Raw genomic sequence first — 19,382 nt, forward strand, 5'->3', positions numbered from 1 at the left:
ACAATCGGATACCTTTAGATCCACAGGATCAACTGCAAAACGTAGGCCTACAGGCCGTCCAAGGTCAGTGAGGACGCCGGAGAACGTGGAGCGAGTGCGACAAACTGTGCTAACGAGCCCGCATCGCCCGGCGCGTGGACAAGCTGCTGCTCGTGGCATGTCTGAGCGCTCTATTCGACAAATTTTGCTGAAGTTGTTGGACGATTGCTATTTTATATGGGTGAAAGTGAAGGTCTGAGTGCAAAATTCGTCGAGTAGAGCGCTCAGACATGCCATGAGCAGCAGCTTGTCCACGCGCCGGGCGATGCGGGCTCGTTAGCACAGTTTGTCGCACTCGCTCCACGTTCTCCGGCGTCCTCACTGACCTTGGACGGCCTGTAGGCCTACGTTTTGCAGTTGATCCTGTGGATCTAAAGGTATCCGATTGTGTTTCGGGATGGGATAGGTTCCCCACGAGCCACATTAAAATGCCTACGAAACTTACGTTGCTATCAACAACAAAATCGCCATTTTTAAAATACGCCTCAACGACAAACGCGCGATGTATACCGGTCCACTGCTCTATGGCGACTAAAATTGTCTCACTTGGCCTTGAGAATGAGCCGCTCCCCACCACCCTCCTCCACTTGGCTGCCGGACGGTACTCGCTTGAAAACCGTCAGATATTTCTGCCGCTCCCTGTATTTATAAATTATTTTATAATTTTAGTCTTTAATGTGTAAATATGTTAAATCTATACGACCAAAACCTTTTTATGTGTAATCAAATGTTTTATCTCTACTTTGAAATGTTTGTTTGTATTTAGAATCTCTCGGGAGCAGATTCTGTGCCACTTAACCTCTGCTCTTTGAACAAACTGTCTTATTAAAGTATTTAAAGCTGACTTTAATTGATATAGTTTACTCCAAAATGTAAACATTAAAAATTTTGAAGCTCAAGGGGCGTAGCCCAAGGGAAAAATAAAATAAAATGATTTAATATTGCATTGTCATCTATTCGTGAGCTATATTTCAAGTCCCTAGCTTATCAGGAAGATAGTTTGAAATCAATTGCAAAATTTGTACCAAACAGACAAGAAATCAAGCTAATAAAAACAGGTTAAAATACGGTAATTTTGGGCACGTGAAAGGTGCATGGTAAGAAGGATCAATCTTACAAAGAAGAAATTTTACAGGAGAGCATTTTTTAAAAATGCTTTAAAAATCTCTTTTAACCAAGTAAATGTATGTTACCAGTGCTTTAATGTGTTTAATACCTTTTACTAATTGTAATTCTATGGCAGAATGTTACAAATTAAAAAATACCTTAGGGTATTTTTAATGTAAAATAAAATATTACATGGAGTTTGATCATTATTCCCATGAACTTTACACTACACGTAATATGTACTCATTAACATGTCACACCCCCCCTGCCTGCCACTACTGAAGGGGGCCAAGAAAATATAAAGTTTTCTCGCCCTAGTAACTGTTATTGGATTACTACCAATTAACAAGAACGTAATTTGGCCTAAATCTGTTAACAAAGTTTAATTATTAGGACACTAAACGTACATTGGGTGTCAATTTTGTATACAGTAGGGACCATGAGAGTCTGCAGTTGGCAGCAGCCAATCACAATGACAAGGCTAGTGCGACGTTGCCATATATAAATAAATAAATATCATCCTTTTACGACACTAATTAAAATACTAAACAATATGTTCAAATCAGCTGGTATTATTAGCAGTTGATTTGGCAACAACACGAGGTCCTCATTGGCTACTTTGAAGTCACATGGTAAATAGGCTCCTCTGTCAACTGCAGGCTCTCGTGGACCGTACTGTAGAGAAGTTACTGTTCCCCTAAATAACAACTCATGCCTGCTTAATTGTTGTTAACCCTGGAAAAGGGTGTCTGTGACAACATGTCTCCTGATATACTTTCTCATCATCCCCCTACATAAACACCCATGCGAGTCAACAGGTAAGTATAAATATAATGGTCCCTGCTTTCATTGCTTTCGCCTTTAGCTGGTCTGTGTGCCGTCTGCAGTTGTACTTAGCTTATTTTCAGTCTACGTTCCATTGCTGTATCTTAGCCAGGGGAACTGCTTCAGCCTCTCTACTGGTAAACTTATATTACTAAGAAAAATAATACAGTACCGGTAACTAATATTGTGGAATCAAATAGCTACTTTTAAAACCATGATAGTCAATAAATGCTTTTATGCTTTTATAAATTATGTTTAATGAATATAGAAGTTCCTTAAAACAATGGTCCAACAAAAAAAAAAAATAAAATAAAATAAATAAATAAATAAATACTGACCCATGTATATGTTTACACATCCCAAAATAATATCATAACTACTCAGTAACACTAAAGTTTCTAAAAGTGATCAAGTATAAAATATAACACTGAATGAAATCTAAATCTTCTAATTACAATGATAGTCTAAAACACTCTGGGAGCTCTCTTTATTGAGAATAATTACAAAAGTTGTTTACTATTTTGAATGAATAATCATAAGCAAATAAATGTCAATGTTGGATATTGATAATCAAAAACAAAGATCAATGCTGGATATTGTTTTGCTGCTTATTGAAGTGCAATAGCACAATTTTGGGAGGAATTGAATGGTGAGAGGATTGAGAAGAGGTGTTTTGGTCCAAACCTTTTGCAGGTAGTTGTCTCCCCCCGAGGCAGGCTAGCACTACTCTCACTCCTCTATTCATTGGTTTCACCACTACTCTCCTCAGTGAGCAGTTAGCTTGGTGCAAAAGTTGAGTCTTCCATCCCCCACACGATGGTTTTTTCGTCTATGTGTTGGATTGGTCTTCTCTCACATATACAACACGGTGCCATTCGCTAGGTAAAAGATTTTTTATCCCTGCCTGGCTAGTTCTAAGATCTGCTAAAGTGCTGTTACTAACTGCCTGAAAATACTCGTGTCATGTCTACAATGGAGATTGAAATGTCCACGTACCACCATAAGTTTTTTTTATTTGTGAATATATATGAAAATTTTTAAATTCCATTCTTTTAGTATAAAGCAAACAAATAAACACACATAGAATTAGAGTGTACAAGTTTTTATTAAAAACATATGTTAAGGGATAGACACGTATAAAAGGAAATATAAGTTAAACATAACAGACAATTTCAATTTGACATTTTGTATTCTGCTATTTCTTTTTCTAGTTGCACACAAGCTTGTTCAATTTCATAGTTTTTACTCACAAGACCGACCCACATGGCTTCAAGTTTTTTCAGTTTTTCACCACCTTGCATCTGCATGTTTTTTCGTTGCCAGTTGATTTCTTGAATTTCTTTCCTAAAGAAATGTTTAATTATTAAAACGTAAGAACCATTTAAGAGCTAGTTTTTTGTTTAATAGGTTGCTATATTTGATTGTAAATATAGGTTCAATGAGTTTTTCACTCATGTATATAGGGGCTCTTCTATACAATGGTCAACTATCTTGTAAAATATAAGTTATTGTTTAAATGATCAATTTTGTGATCGTATTAAATGTAAAATTAAACTTGCATTAATTCTACAGTAGACTCAATGACTTCTATAAATGTCATTCAAACCTTCATAAAAGATATATTTTTTAAAACAAAATTTTATTACAATAAAATTCTAGAAAAGAATGTGTTATCAATAGGGATGGATGGGTCCCGAAATTTCGGGAATTTTTCGGGAAAAAAATATTCCCGATTATCGGGACGGGATTACAATTGACTCGGGAATTTTTCGGGACGGGATTTGGTCCGATCGTCGGCGATTTTTCCGCTTCGCGAGTGCCGATAACGCCGTTATTGCGAGCGATAGGTCCGCGAACGCAGGAGACGAAGTCATACCGACGATCGCGCCGTGACCGCGGAGTCCTACCGACGATCGCGCCGTGACCGCGAGTCATACCGACGATAACCCCGTGATCGCGAGTCATACCGACGATCGCGCCGTGACCGCAAGTCATACCGACGATCGCGCCGTGACCGCGGAGTCATGCTGACGATCGAGCCGTGTTCGCGAGTCATACCGACGATAACCCCGTGACCGCGGAGTCATACCGACGATCGCGCCGTGACCGCGAGTCATACCGACGATCGCGCTGTGACCGCGAGTCATACCGACGATCGCGCCGTGACCGCGGAGTCATGCTGACGATCGAGCCGTGTTCGCGAGTCATACCGACGATCATGCCGTGACCGCGAGTCATACCGACGATAACCCCGTGACCGCGGAGTCATACCGACGATCGCGCCGTGACCGCGGAGTCATGCTGACGATCGAGCCGTGTTCGCGAGTCATACCGACGATAACCCCGTGACCGCGGAGTCATACCGACGATCGCGCCGTGACCGCGAGTCATACCGACGATCGCGCCGTGACCGCGAGTCATACCGACGATCGCGCCGTGACCGCGGAGTCATGCTGACGATCGAGCCGTGTTCGCGAGTCATACCGACGATCATGCCGTGACCGCGAATCATACCGACGATAACCCCGTGACCGCGGAGTCATACCGACGATCGCGCCGTGACCGCGGAGTCCTACCGACGATCGCGCCGTGACCGCGAGTCATGACGACGATCGCGCCGTGACCGCGAGTCATGACGACGATCGCGTCGTGACCGCGAGTCATACAGACGATCACCCCGTGACCCGCGAGTCACAAGTTACTATAGGTACCTGTAAATTGTTACCCATTTTTTGGTTTTTATAGATCAGTGCCACAAATGGTAAAAATTGATTTCGTATGTCTTTTTTTGGTAACTGCAATACAGTACTTTCTTTTTATGCACAGAAAAAAATCCCGTCCCGTCCCGTCCCGAAAATTGGGAAGGAAATAAAAATCCCGTCCCGTCCCGTCCCGAACTAAAAATTCAATCCCGTCCATCCCTACAATTCTTGCAAAAATTAAAAGTTATAGCCATTTTATAAAAGCCTTGCATTTAAGTACAACATTACCTCGATAGTTTTCGAATATATAAATGAAAAAACTCTGGCGGCAAAAGGGTTAAATTACGAACTTACCTCAGAGTTTGAAGTTGTTTTTGTGCTGATGAAACACATTTGACTAGCAGTTCTAGATACGATCTCCAAGCTTCACAGCCATATTCCGTCATCAACTCCAAATTGCATATTCTAAGTTGATACAACACAATTATTAGGGTTATTTCAAAGTGAAAAAGTGGTTTTTATAATCAATTAAACAATTTTTTAGTTGCACAAAGTAATGTTTTAATATCGTATCTTTCAACTCTCATTTTAAATATACTTTAACTTCAAATTCTAAAGTGGAAATTAATTAAGGCCAGACATTAGAAATAAACTGTCAGGTTTACTAGTGGTTGTTTTTAGATTGGTTATAAGCAGTGCTCGATTTGTAAAAAATGAGGTGCCGGAACTGTAACCTATTTAGTGTGATAAGTACCTATTTATGACAATATTTGAATCTTTCTGAAAGAGAGGTATCGGAACGCTATTCCGCCTGTTTCGCCGCAAATCAAGCACTGGTTATAAGTAAATCAATATCCACAGTATCACCATTGACTATTGGGTATTAATAGTCAAAGGTATCACTTTAGAGTAATAATAATTTATCTAAGTAAGTAAAGCAAGAAAGAAGATTTTTGTAGAGGTTTTAAGATTATTTCTCTTGATGTATACATAATTATATAACTGATATTATTTATTAACCTTTGGGAGAGCGTGTTGGGTTAGAACAGAAGAGGATGCAGCTGAGCTACTCTCTTGCTTTAGCAACCTTTTGGTTGCAAAAGATATCAAATGTGCTCATTACAGATTAACAGAAATAGAGTTTTTGTTTTTTTTACAATAAATAGGCCTTAAATGATTAGTAATTTTGATAGAGTTCAAAAAATAAAAATAATTTTTTTTTTTTAATTAGCCAAAACAATTTTTCCAGAAATTAATATAACATTATATTAGGGAGAATTCCGTCATCCCAGGCTATAAATAAATTTTGAAGAAACAATCCTGTGGGTTATGACTTCTAGTCATCAAGAAAACAGTCAATACAGTTGCAAGTCAATTAATTACAATGCTACATGAAAGAGCACACATGGAAGCTATTTTCAAACAGAAGCTTCCTTCAACTTCAAATTGCCTGTTCCCGTAGGTCTCACTGTAAGAACATTCTGACAAATAGATAGTCATAGGTGTAAAATTTCCTCTGATACAAAACATCCGTGATGAGAGTAACAGAGTAAATGCTACCTTGTAGCTTGATGCTCCAGTTGCGCCATGGAGTTCTCTACACATTCACTCCATGCTGCGATGTCTGTCATCTTGCCTGCAGGTGGAGGTGGCAACTCGTAGCGTTTCATGCTTAGTGTGTCCATTGGCAGCCGCTGCTGCATTCTTTCAAATTCGTTTTTAAGAAGTTCGGTCTGCAACCAAAAGAAGTATAAGAGTCTTACAATCTGTTTATTACAAAAGTAAAAGTAAAAATACCCCCGCCGCAGCAAACCTGCAGACTTAGCTCGTTCGCTACGCTAACTCGCCTCCAGGTTGAAGTTCGTTCGCTACGCTCACTCACCTTTTGGTTGCAAATTAGCTGTTGTCATAAATGTAAAAGAAATAATAGTGCTGCACCCTATTGTTAATCCTTGTAACTTATTGAACATCATAGAACAGAACCAACTTGTTTAATTGAAACAGCTGTTAAGATTCATTAATTCCATTTAAATATGAGTACTCTTAAGGTTAACATGGGAAACTCCAGAGCCACTGGGGCTGAGCCCGAGAGTCCGATCAGAATAAAAACAGCTTAGTTTTCCTATTTTATGCCTAAAGAATCAGTGTACCAAATTTCAGCCTCCTAGGTAAATGGGAAGTAAGAGAATTAGTGATGAGTGAGTGAGTCAGTCAGTGAGGGCTTTGTCTTTTATATAGATGATGAAAATCTAGATAAGGCAAATGGAAATTCACTAAGTCAGAGTCTGCAGGTTTGCTGTGGTGGAGCTATTTACTTATTGACTCACCTCAAAAGCATTAAGACTAAGCGCTGGTAAATGCTCCAGATAGTTTTTTGTTGGCCGATAACGTCTTGTCTCTTCTTCAACCATGGCAAGAGCCTAAAAATTAAAATGTTAAATGAGTCAACTTTACAAGATATTTGGGTCTTAAAAATACTCAGTGGGGAGGCTTTTACTTATTATTTTGAAATGTAGTAGGCCTACTAATGTAGATATAGTTGAATAATGTCAAAATAACAGTTCTTGTCAAAATAGTTCTTAACAAAATAGTGCAACATACCATTGCTGTAAACATCACAATTCATATTTCAGTCATTTTTTGCCTGATCATTTTAATCTTTGTATCACTTGATAGCGAATTTAAAATGCTAAAAGAAGGATATCTTTGACATTTATTTATAAAATCATCCTTCTGAGTTATTTAAGTAACAAGGATTAAAACGGCATCCATTTTGAAATTTCTAATCGGGCCACCTGAATTATTTTTCCCATAATAGGTCTTGTGTACCTTAATGTGCTTGTGAAGTTTCACAATCATCGGTTGAAAACTTCACAGATAATCTTCCACTTTAAGGATTCATTTCCCACAGTCCTGAAACGTTTCCTGTATAACATTTTGAACGGATGGTGTTTTTTGGCCTCTGGGGACATAAAATTGGTAAATCGGTTCCGGGTCCAGGTCTTCTTACCATGAGACCTACGGAAAAAGCTATTTTCCTTATTCGCACATGTCGAAAGAGAGTGTCTCGGATGATAGCAGCATAGTATAATGCCCCACATTTGAACCAATTCCCCACAACCGATATTGTGCATCCCGGCCAAAACCCATTTCAGCGTCCCATCTGAGAAGCACAAAACCGGGCGGTGGTTTTTTTAAGCATCCGACGCTGGCATCCCTAGTTAATTAAGGCATACTAGGCAGGTTGAACCACATATATTAAAGTTTTTTTTTAGAAGAAAGTTTCCATTGGAATAAAATTCTTATTTAATTTACCTCAAATTATAATAGAGGAAAATAGTTTTGATGTTTTTTAAAAAAGGTCTAAAAATTATCTCCTTTAATTATCTTTGTATTCTTTGGATAATTTTTGGAATTCAAGAGAAATTATAAATTAGGCCTATAGTTTAAAAAGATGATTTAATTTAATTTTGTTTTGTTTAGTCTTCTTAAGCTTAACATTTGTTTTGCAAAGATAATGATTGTTACAGCGATAAGTAAGGCATAATTCATCTTTATATTTATTTGACGCAATCATAGACTAACCAACACAAGTAGACTTCTCATCCCATTGTAAATTTTAAAGCACGTTTTTCGTGTCTAGTTCATGTACGTGACACAAAGGCGCTAGTGTCGACGAAACTTTGTTTCTATTATTTTAGGGTTAATTTCTTGATTTGTGCTTTAATGTTTGGTTATATAACTAGGGAACAAGTTATTGTTTATGATTAGATCGTATTATTTGGTTAAACGAGGTTTTAAATGGCTGTAATAACGGGAAACAAATTGTAAACAAAACACGACCTCTACAGAAAAACGGACAGAACTAACAATAAAATTGGCTTCAGCTGTTCCATAAGGATGGGAAATCTACTAAGGGAGTATGTTTTATCTATGACGCAATTCATTGTTGAAAAACTTGTACTGTGAATGAATAAAGAGAATTTGAATTCAGTCTGACCGCCCCCATTTGATTTAATGCCCCGCTAGCGTCCCGGACGTCAGCGTCCCAGAATGATCGTAGCCTTAGGCCTATTGACAAAAGACTAGCAGATAAAAAAAATGTATAAATAAAAAACTTTCAAATAAGTAAAACATTTTCAAACACACTAAAAAGCAGAAAATAGTTCTTAAATATGTGGAGGGAATAAATATAGCCTACTAAGATAAGTTAGTAAGATTTAAAACGATATTCGTGGGGCGCATGCAATTTGAATCTGAATTCGTGGTCTAAAGACCTTATCGCTCTCTCCTCAAACCCCCTCTTCCTAGGGCGCCACATTTTCCTCTATACCAAACTGAACAGCTGTGTCTGAAGCTAGTCTAAATCGCCAATACTAACTTAAAATTTATTGTGATTCCTATTTTATACCCAATGGATTTTATTTTTTTTGCACCAGAAATTGTTTTTTGGAATGGAACAACTTCAACTTGTGACCAACCCACCGATTCTATGTAGGCCTACATCCCTATTAGGCTATAGTGCCCTCATAAAGGCGCTAATGATAAGTCAATGCAATCCCACATGACTTAAGTTCATAGAGAACTTCTATCAACCAGTGAAGTAGCAGTGACAGTTTAGAAGTTGTAAACTACTACCTAGCGCACTGGCCTTAAATATTTTTTGTCATAAAGAATGTAGGCCAACATGGTAGGTACTCATATAGGCTAGGTACTCATAAACTGAAATATTATTAGGCTATGATAGACCTATTAAATGGCAGGGCATGTAAAATTTCCCAAAAAATCCCGGTCAATGCTTGCGGGCCTCCCCGCACCGCCACTGAAGTTGTGTTGTAAGGGTGCTGAGTTTTCCTGAGCTACATCAACCGAAGTAACTGTGGGTCAGCCTCCTGCTGGCTCTGAGGTTTATTGACCATTACAGTCACCTCTGATAAGGCATTTTTCTACATTAAATACTTAACAGTGGGCCGGTGTGTCCACAGAATAGCCTAGGACAAGGCATGTTTGTTTTAAAGAATTCACATTCGTTGGGTAGAAAACATAAAAAACAAAAAAACTGCAATGGTTACCTTTTAAAACGTAAGCTTACATTCAAATTTCCACTTTGTTTAATACGGAAATTATTTGACAACTCTTATATTTACTTACCGCTTCCCTGACGCCTGGTTCGTCATAACCTTGATCAATGTAAGGTAGAGCATCTACGACAACTTCTCCAGCCATATTATATTAATGATAAATAATACCGATTAAAGTAAAACCTCTCCTTTGGTATACAATACTAATTTCCTAATCACAACAAAAATAAAGTGAAGTGATCATCCAAATCTCTCAATTTAATGAAAAGTTCAATACCGTTATCGTTTATTATTGTTGTTTTGTTTACGACGAGGATTTTTTCATGGCCTAAAAGGTGGTCTGCAAGACAGAGGGATCGTAGATTTTTCCCATGAGACCATGACGTTCTCCGTGTTTGTCAATAATAATCATCATAATTGATTATTTTATTTCGTTTCTTTGACAGGTTCTGTAAAGATTGGAATTTGGGCCTTTCTACTTCGGCTGAGCAAGGCCCCACTAGAAAAACTATTTTTTTTTCTATTGGGGCCTTGGGCTGAGAGTAGTTTGGACTTGTTCTTGTACAATCAGTGACTTGGGTATATAATAATCGTTTGTATATTTAAACCCAAATAAAATGACTATGAGCAAGTCAATGGTATATACGGTTAACATATATGAAATACCTAATTGCAGTATCTAAAGTCAATGGTCCATTGTTTCCCATAAATGGAATGCTTATTTGCAGTCAGTATCCAAAGTCAGTGGAAGGTCTGGTTCGTAAATGGAATGTCTACTTGCAGTAGCCCAAGTCAGTTGTATAGGGTCACAGACAACATAACGCCATAATAGTCTATTCTCTGTGATATGGTTCACATAGATGAAAATGCTATTTATTGGTGTATTTTAAGTCAAATTTTCTACTTAACGATATTCATCAGATTGTTCTTCCCTTTTGTTCTAGCTGTATGTATCTGTAATCAATGTGCTAGTTAATTTAAATTCGATTCGTCGACTTACATTGTTACGACTCTTTTGTTTACCTTATTCTTTAGGTACCTATCTTGCAAGTAAATATAACCACTCAATCCTTAAGGCCCATGTTAAGTTTTTCAAACTTAATTCACGTAGAGAAAAGCCCTTTAGTCCGATTTGTACCATTTCAGATTTATATACCTTTGGCTGGGGTGGACCTTATACCAAGCTGGCCGATTTGAATAGACCTGATCAATTTGAAACATGACCAAAGTAAAAATAATACATAATAACCAATATGAAAACTGATCAAAAAGAAGATCTCCCAATCCCTAATTCTGAAATTAAATTAACAATTGTCCAATTCCATATAATACTTTTTCAAATACGATTGACTATTCTCAAATACATTTGTCGTTTTATCAAATTCAACTGACTAATCTAATTTACATTTGATATTTTCTCAAATACAAATAATGATTCTCAAATATAATTTATAACTTCTCAAATAAAAATGTGAAAAAGGTTTAGACTTAACAGTACTGTACAAAATACAACAATGTAACAAAAAGATTTTGGAGTATGTTTTATCATAGATAAAACATACTCCCTTGTGTTGATTAGTCTATGGTTTTATCTATGATTTTAGTTTCATGGGAGAACTATAATCTGAAGCCTGCCTACAGATAAGCAAATGCCAATAAGATTAAAAAAGCGATTGTTTTTGTTTTGTTCGTTTCGTTCGCGTTCGCGTTGCGTTGTTGACATCTTGATTTAAATAACCTAGTCTTGAAATGAAATATAATCTCTAGAGTTGTAAACTTTGAAATAAATACTAGACGCTACGTTAATGATGACGAACTCTGCCATACTTCAAAAATCTAAAGGGCCAGCACCAACTGTTGACCAAATTAATGCAGACAGAATAACACAGGTATGTAGGCATTCTTAACACATAAGTTAACCTTAAAATTATGTAAATCAACTTGTCCACAAAATAAATTTTGTCGAAGATATTTTATCCTACGATAATATAACTAGTAGACCTAGACATAGTTGATGATATGAATACTACAACAGTAAAACTTATTGTATGAAAATAGAGTACAATATTGTATCTAATAATACCTAGGCCTATAATAGGCTACTGTAACAAGATCAGGGAATCTAAAAAAGACATTTCTCACAAAATAAATTAATTAATAAGACCTTTAACTTAATTGACACTCCTCTACTCTTTTGGGAGACGATTGAATCTAGGCCTATAACTGCAAGTCTCGTTTCTTGATAACAAGTTTCCCGCACCTGACTGTATAGTTAGTTTATATCTATGTCCCTGTGCGGCTGCACATAAGTATCTGTTCTACACCTCATTCGAATGAATATATTGATCAATATATCGATTATAACATTTGATATATCAAGTTTGGTTAGTTAGGTTAACCTAAGTAACTAACTCAATGAAATAATCTATGTATCAATATTTTTCATTCGAATGAGTGTAGGACAGATACTAAAGTGCAGCCCTCTGTGCCAAGCCATAAATCAAAAACTGATACGTTGGTTCCGTGGTTTGACTGGGGTATTTATTGACTTAGTGGGTAGCTGAGTGGTTATAAGTTAGTAGGCCTACTGGAAAAGTTACTATGTTTAGCTTTTTGATGGTTTGAAAAAGATGGACCCAGCTGTCCTTGATAATTGGGCTTATAATAAAATAAGCGTCTAGGCAGCCAGTGCAACTCCGAGGATCGTGAATCAGATCAGAAAACCCCCCACCATCGCTTCGTGCCGATGGCGGACGTCAACCATTACCGCAACGATACGGAGCTGAGTCATGAGCCTTGGTGGTGTAGTGGATAGCGTGTCGGGCTGATAATCTGAAGGTGCCAGGTTCGAATCCCGCTGGTAGCGCACTAACTTTTTGTCAACAATTTTTTTCATATCAGCAAGTTTGGTTGGTTTGGTTAGGTTATGACGGTTTAATTTTATAATAAAAAAATTATTAAATTCAATTTGAGACCTTTAAATAATTTTATATTTAGAACAGAACTATATTTTCGATTAATAAACATTCATTCGAGTTTTTCATTATCAGCAAGTTTATTTAGGTTATGACAGTTTAATTATACTTAATTTAAATTTAACCTACAAACGATATGTTTTGACTGCGACAGTGATAGAGATAACAGTTTTCCGCGAACAGTTAGGCTATGCTGATGCGCCGGTATGATTCGGAAGCGTACGACATGGTGCGGTGGTGGGGGGTGTTCTGATCCACGATCCTCGGAGTTGCACTGGATGCCTAGACGCTTGTAATAATAAATGATCGTGGCTAATGAAACAGCTGGTCCTAAGGTCAATTCACACATATCAGTACGGCACGTCACATTAGTTAACTACAGTAAAAAAAATTCTTCTATTGTGCTATCTAAGTTAAGTTACACTCATACGATGCAGTTCTGTCAGTCTCTGTGCCAGTCAATTTCAGATTCTTTCTCACTGATATTTCTGGATGTCCGGACACCTGACAGACGTTTTTGAGGTTAGAAAATACCTAGTGTTTTTTTTAATTATTTAAATGATTGTGTTTATATCTAAAGTAAGTTACTGTTTGTAATAATAATTAACGGAAAGTAAATAAAAGAAACGTCTTATGACACTTAAAACATATATTTACGCTTATACTGTTATTCACAAGACGGTAAATATATAAAACAGATGGTAAGTGGTGATCGATTTCGATTGGACACTCCAATCATCATCAGACCTAATAGGCGAATGACAAGAATCTTAATGGCGTCCCTACTTAACCCATTAGGAGTCCCATAAGTAGGGCCATAAGTAGGGACGCCATTAAGATTCTTGTCATTCGCCTATTGGGTCTGATGATGATTGGAGTGTCCAATCGAAATTGATCACCACTTACCATCTGTTTTATATATTTACTGTCTTGTGAATAACAGTATAAGCGTAAATATATGTTTTAAGTGTTATAAGGCGTTTCTTTTATTTACTTTCCGTAAATTTAATAACACGTACAATGCTGATCAAGAAGTTATTTAATAATCAACACGATGGACCATGCAAATTTGATAGAATATTGTGTTTTAGTTAAAAAAAAAATAGGTAACTGTAACATCACTGTAAATAAAGTGACGTAAGACGGACTGAAACCAAATGACTGACAGTTTGACTGAGAAATCGCGGATTCAACTGAGACTGAACTGAGGCTGGTCTGTGGTGGAACTGATATGTGTAAATCGACGTTTAGTAAGTAACAAATCTACCCAGATCACTCCATTCTACTCTCATCCTTATTCCCTACACTCACCTTGGGCATCCCCATCCCAATAGGTAATTAATAATATTAAGTTGATGTTTGAATGAAAAATCAATAAAGCAACTAAAAATGTAATTTTTCTGTTAGTTTGTTGCAATCGGGTTATTTCTTATACATATATCTTTTATATTGCATAGTTTTTTAGATTATTTTGTTAAATACCATATTTGTGTTTTAGCTTGCTAACCAATATTGGGCGCCTCACACCAAGCAAAACCACCTACCATTTGATGAAAATGTTGTGAAGGATATTTATATAAAAGAAATATGTGGGTCAAAGTAAGTCCTTTACTATAGTGTATAGCCTAGTGCAATTTTTTATAGGTATTTATTCTCTAGAACCTGATTTTGTGTGTGTTGTCAATAAATAACTTATGTGTTGATAAAGCTGCACTAGCATACAATACCTAACTAGGCTATTGTATTTTATCTACGAATGAAATCAATTAATTGGTTTCAAGTAACAAAACAGTGTTTATGCCAAATTGTTACAGTTTGATAAATAATGTTTACAGGGCATATAAGTTATTGGAGTCTAGGTCGTTAGAACATAGGGCTTTTGTCATTGGCGGGGGATTCAGATCCAGCCAATCCCCTATGGCTTTTACATGTGAAAGTCTCGTGAGCTGGAGGTTTGGAGCCCCTCCTTTAAGCTATAGGTTCATAAGATAAGATTTCTCTATCAGGGGAGAAAAAAAACTTTCTTTGTAGGCTATAGAAATTCCTTTTACTAAAAGCCACAAATAAATTTGTTTAGATTTTTTAATACAACATTATATTTATGCCAGTATCATTCTATGCATTCAAGAGGATGTTAGTTTTATGAAGATTTAAGAAATTTAAATGAGATATTACTACCATTTTTTTTCTGATGTGCAACTTTTTTATTTATTAAATGAAGTTTTTTTCCAACTTTGGCCAAGAGATGTTATAGAAAACATTAACAAATTCTAAAGGAATGAATAGCCTGATCTACACTTGAGGAGAATGTAAAGCTTCTCAAGCCATTCAGATTTAACATGGTCGCGAGTTCATCCAATTAAATCATACAGTATAACAAAATCTATGCCTACAAATTCCTCATAGAGAGTGACCAGACTCGATGTCAATGTTTAGTAAGTGTCATTGCCCAATAAGAATAAAAACTTTATTCAGCTAGAAAATATTTCATGCAAATACATTGGCACGTCAATTTTATAAATAAATAATATTCAACAGAAGTCCTTAACAGTCCATTGTCTTGACATATACTCTTCTTTAGAATATAAGGATCCTTTACATAGAAAATAATTTAATTTAATTTTAAAATCCTTATCACTAAGCAGTCTTATATATAATGGTAACTTATTGTACAACTTAATTGCAATCATCATTGGTCTTTTATCTGTCTTGGCTAGTCTTACTTTTGGAAAATTAATGTTATTACAAAAAGAGTATTATAACTGTGCACATCTTTTCTACAGTCTAATAAATGAATATTGGCCCTAATATAAAGTAGACATTGTTGTATAAATAAAGAAAACAGTCAAAATTTTAAACTCCTTGAATAGATTTTTACAACTATGACACATATTTACACCAGCAATGACTCTAAGAACTTTTTTTTTTCATAATAAAAACTTCATTTGCATGAGGAGAAGATCCCCAAACAATCAAACCATACCTTAAATGGCTATGAAATAGTCCATAATAAGCCTGTATTAAAGAATTCTGATTCAATTCACCACACAAACATTTCATAGCAAATATACTCGAGCTAAGTCTTGCCTTTACCAAATGAACATGATATTGCCAATTTAGAGTAGTATCAAAAGTTAGTCCCAAAAACTTTGGATGCAGATTTTCATTTGGCATCTCAGGAATCTCTCTAAGACTAAATACTACAGTTGATGTTTTATCTTTATTTAGAATTAAATTATATGCTGTGAGCCAGTTCTCAACAACATTTTTATTCAACTCACAGTTTTCTAAAAGTTGACTATAGTCTCAACTCCTGGTGATTACCGTGGTGTCGTCTGTGTATAAAACAATATCTGTAGGGACATTTACGCTTAAGTCATTGACCACTATCAAGAACAATAATGGCCCAAGTACCGAGCCCTGAGGGACTCCACAGGTTACAGGTTTACATTGAGACAGGTTATTTCCTAATGCCACATACTGAGATCTATTTTGCAGATAAGACCTAAATAAATCTAAAGCCACACCTTTGATATTGTAGTGCTTTAATTTTTCTAACAGTAGGTACTGTATGTGAAACTCGATCAAAGGCTTTACTTAGATCACAGAAAGTGATTGCAGCAAAGTCCTTTTTTTCAAAACAATCTAGCACCTTATCAACCAAAGAAATAATTGCTTGAGTTGTTGATAGACCTTTTCGGAATCCAAACTGTTGTTTGCATATCAAATCATGGGACTCCAAATATTCCATCAATTGTGTACCAACTACTAGTTCCACTATCTCAAATACCCCCGCCGCAGCAAACCTGCCGTCTAAGCGAATTTCCATTTGTCTGAATTGATTTTCAGTTAAATATATTTTAATAATATTAGGTTTAACGAGTACCTAGGTTTTCTGCTACAAGGAAACTAATAAAGTGTGTTTTTGAGTAAAATATTGATAGCTTAGTACAAAATAAATAAATTTGCCAAGTTTGATCAAAATATATACATAAACAAGCAAACTACAACATTTGACAATATTCTCCATAAGAATAACATGGGAATTTTAAATTTACAATTTTTTAAATTTTCTCCGTTACTAATAGTCGAACAAAAATACTTTAACATACTAATTTTTTTTTTTTTAAGCTCTTTAAAAAGGTCTAAAGAGAAATCGGGAAATTTTGTGTTTTGAGGGTCAAAAGTGAGAAAAACCAATTTTTACCCCATAAAACCCCCCATAAAGCCCCATTCCCATGATCCGATCGTGCTGGTTCGCGAACTCATTCAAGTTTATCCCGCTTTACACCTTTAAACCAAATTTCATCAAAATCGGACAAAAATTACTCAAGTTATCGCGTTCACGGACGTATATATATATATAAGTCTATATATATTTATGTATACATATATAAATACCCCGCCGCAGCAAACCTGCTGACTAAGCGAATTTCAATTTGTCTGAATTGATTTTCAATTAAATATATTTTAATATCATTAGATTTAACGAGTACCTAGGTTTGCTGCTACAAGGAAACTAACAAAGTGTGTTTTTTAGTAAAATATTGATAGCTTAGTACAAAATAAATAAATTTGCCAAGTTTGATCAAATTATATCCATAAACAAGCAAACTACAACATTTGACAATATTCTCCATAAGAATAACATGGGAATTTTAAATTTACAATTTTTTAAATTTTCTCCGTTACTAATAACCGAATAAAAATACTTATATATACTAAATTATTTGTTTTTTTAAGCTCTTTAAAAAAGGTTTAAAGAGAAATTGGGAAATTTTTTGTTTTGAGGGTCAAAAGTGAGAAAAACCAATTTTTACCCCATAAAACCCCCCGTAAAGCCCCGTTCCCATGGTCCGATCCTGCTGGTTCGCGAACTCATTCAAGTTTATCCCGCTTTACACCTTTAAACCAAATTTCATCAAAATCGGACAAAAATTACTCAAGTTATCGCGTTCACGGACGTATATATATATAAGTCTATATGTACATATATAAAAATTTGAACGAATGGTGTTTTTGGCCTCTGGGGACATCAAAATGAAAAAGTAAATCGGTCCCGGGTCTAGGTCTTACCGTGCCACCTACGGTAATAGCTACTTCCCTATAGGGAAATTCGCTAAAATTTTAACGAATAGTGTTTTTGGCCTTTAGGGACACCAAAATGAAAAAGTATATCGGTCCCGGGTCTAGGTCTTACCATGCCACCTACGTTAATAGCTACTTCCCTATAGGGAAATTCGCTAATAAAACAGGTACAATCGCAACAGGCCTATAGTTACCTATATCCTCTTTTAGCGAATTTCCCATATAGGCCCAAATATTCCCAATGTGCATTCATATGCTGATGATTGCTAGTTGCATTTCTCGTACGAGATTCAGGCCACTGCGCAAGTTTATGCAGGAGTGAACTCTGATCTGGTGAGAGTAAGTGAATGGTCACACAAACATGGTTTGAAATTGAACGCTGACAAATGCACTGTTCTTCATATTGCTCCACCCACTACTCTTCACAGACTTGCAAATGGAGACATGCACGTTCAACTCACAGGAAACCCTTTAATGGTGAGAGATACTGTCAAGATGTTGGGTGTGGTACTTGACAGTGGCCTCACATTCTCGGACCATATCACTTATGTTTCCCAGGTGGCTTTGGGAAGGTTGCGTGGTCTGTACCGGTACAAAAACATCCTGCCAGAGACAGCCAAGCTGCAGCTGGTACAGTCACTAGTGTTGTCAGTGCTCCATTACTGTCTCCCTGCATTCGGAAACAGCATCTCAAGGGAAGAGATGTCCCGTTTGCAAAAAGTGAAGTACTCCGCCGTTCGTTTCGTTTACGGTATCCGTAAGCGTGAACGCGTATCCCCATTCCGGGATGCTGCGGGGTTGCTGTCAATGGGTGCCGTGTGCAGGGCGCAGACTTGTAGCCTCATCCACCGGGTCTTGGTTCAGCAAGAGCCTAAGTACCTGGTGGAAAGGCTTGTGGCACGTGGGGAGATGACCCAACGCGAGACCCGGCACAACGCCTTGCTCCACTTTCAAAAAGTGCGCCTGGAAGTGGGAAGGAAAGGGTTCTCATACTTTGGCCCAAAGATTTACAATGACCTCCCCTTGGACCTAAAACAGCTGGGGGTCCTGGCTTTTAAAAGAAACTTAAAAAAACGTATTAATATTGTAAAATAGTTGTATATATATATTTTATATTTTTATTTTATCACACGATGTCTTGTATTATAATAGTATTGTATTTTTAATTAGTTTTGACCTGAGTTACTCTGTAAAACAGTAATATTTGTACTGAGAGACGCTCGGAAATAAAGGCATTTTTATTTATTTATTATTTATTTATTTATAGGGAATAAGCTATTACCGTAGTACTCATGGTAAGACCTGGACCCGGGGCCGATTTAATTTTTCATTTTGAGGTCCCTAGAGGCCAAAAACACCATCCGTTCAAATTCATATATATATATATATTTATATATCTATATATTTATATATATAGCTGGTCAAAAGCTTTAAATAGATATACTTAACTATGATCTTACATCCATTTTATGCATTTCATCGTCTCATAGAAAGATTTAGACTGGATTTATTTCACTGCAGTGTAAAGGACAGAAAGAGGGAAAAATACCTTACTATACTAAAGA

At 36.4% G+C, this 19,382-nt stretch overlaps 2 protein-coding genes across 3 annotated transcripts in view; one reads left to right on the forward strand and one right to left on the reverse strand.

The window, feature by feature from the left end:
* Nucleotides 1–3,052: 3,052 nt before the first annotated feature.
* Nucleotides 3,053–10,026, reverse strand: LOC128983030 (pre-mRNA-splicing factor SPF27). Its single transcript, XM_054402155.1, has 5 exons — nt 9,825–10,026; nt 7,001–7,093; nt 6,234–6,406; nt 5,028–5,138; nt 3,053–3,315 (listed from the first exon to the last, which is right to left on the reverse strand). Exons 1-5 carry the CDS (start codon nt 9,897–9,899, stop codon nt 3,144–3,146), a joined length of 624 nt encoding a protein of 207 aa, XP_054258130.1. The 5' UTR covers nt 9,900–10,026; the 3' UTR covers nt 3,053–3,143.
* A 1,434-nt stretch (nt 10,027–11,460) lies between these two features.
* LOC128987778 (RNA helicase aquarius) overlaps nt 11,461–19,382 on the forward strand; it is an 83,344-nt gene continuing 75,422 nt past the window's right edge. For both annotated transcript variants that reach the window (XM_054408807.1, XM_054408798.1), the window contains exons 1-2: nt 11,461–11,643; nt 14,228–14,328. In XM_054408807.1, coding sequence (XP_054264782.1) covers nt 11,560–11,643; nt 14,228–14,328 — 185 coding nt within the window. In that variant the 5' untranslated portion in view covers nt 11,461–11,559. The remainder of the gene's footprint in view (nt 11,644–14,227; nt 14,329–19,382) is intronic.

Source organism: Macrosteles quadrilineatus, unplaced genomic scaffold (assembly GCF_028750875.1).
Source record: "Macrosteles quadrilineatus isolate MER2022 unplaced genomic scaffold, UCM_ALF_1.0 Scaffold_1__1_contigs__length_201487025, whole genome shotgun sequence".
Taxonomy (NCBI): Eukaryota; Metazoa; Arthropoda; class Insecta; order Hemiptera; family Cicadellidae; genus Macrosteles; species Macrosteles quadrilineatus.

What these genes read in the sequence shown, in the direction of transcription:
- LOC128983030 (XM_054402155.1), bottom strand. Translation starts at nt 9,899, where the DNA reads ATGGCTGGAGAAGTTGTCGTAGATGCTCTACCTTACATTGATCAAGGT. An exon ending in AACCAGGCGTCAGGGAAGCG is followed by an intron (nt 7,094 to 9,824) that starts GTAAGTAAATAT and finishes TTTAATTTTTAG; the next exon opens with GCTCTTGCCATGGTTGAAGA. An exon ending in AAACAACTTCAAACTCTGAG is followed by an intron (nt 3,316 to 5,027) that starts GTAAGTTCGTAA and finishes ACATTTCTTTAG; the next exon opens with GAAAGAAATTCAAGAAATCA.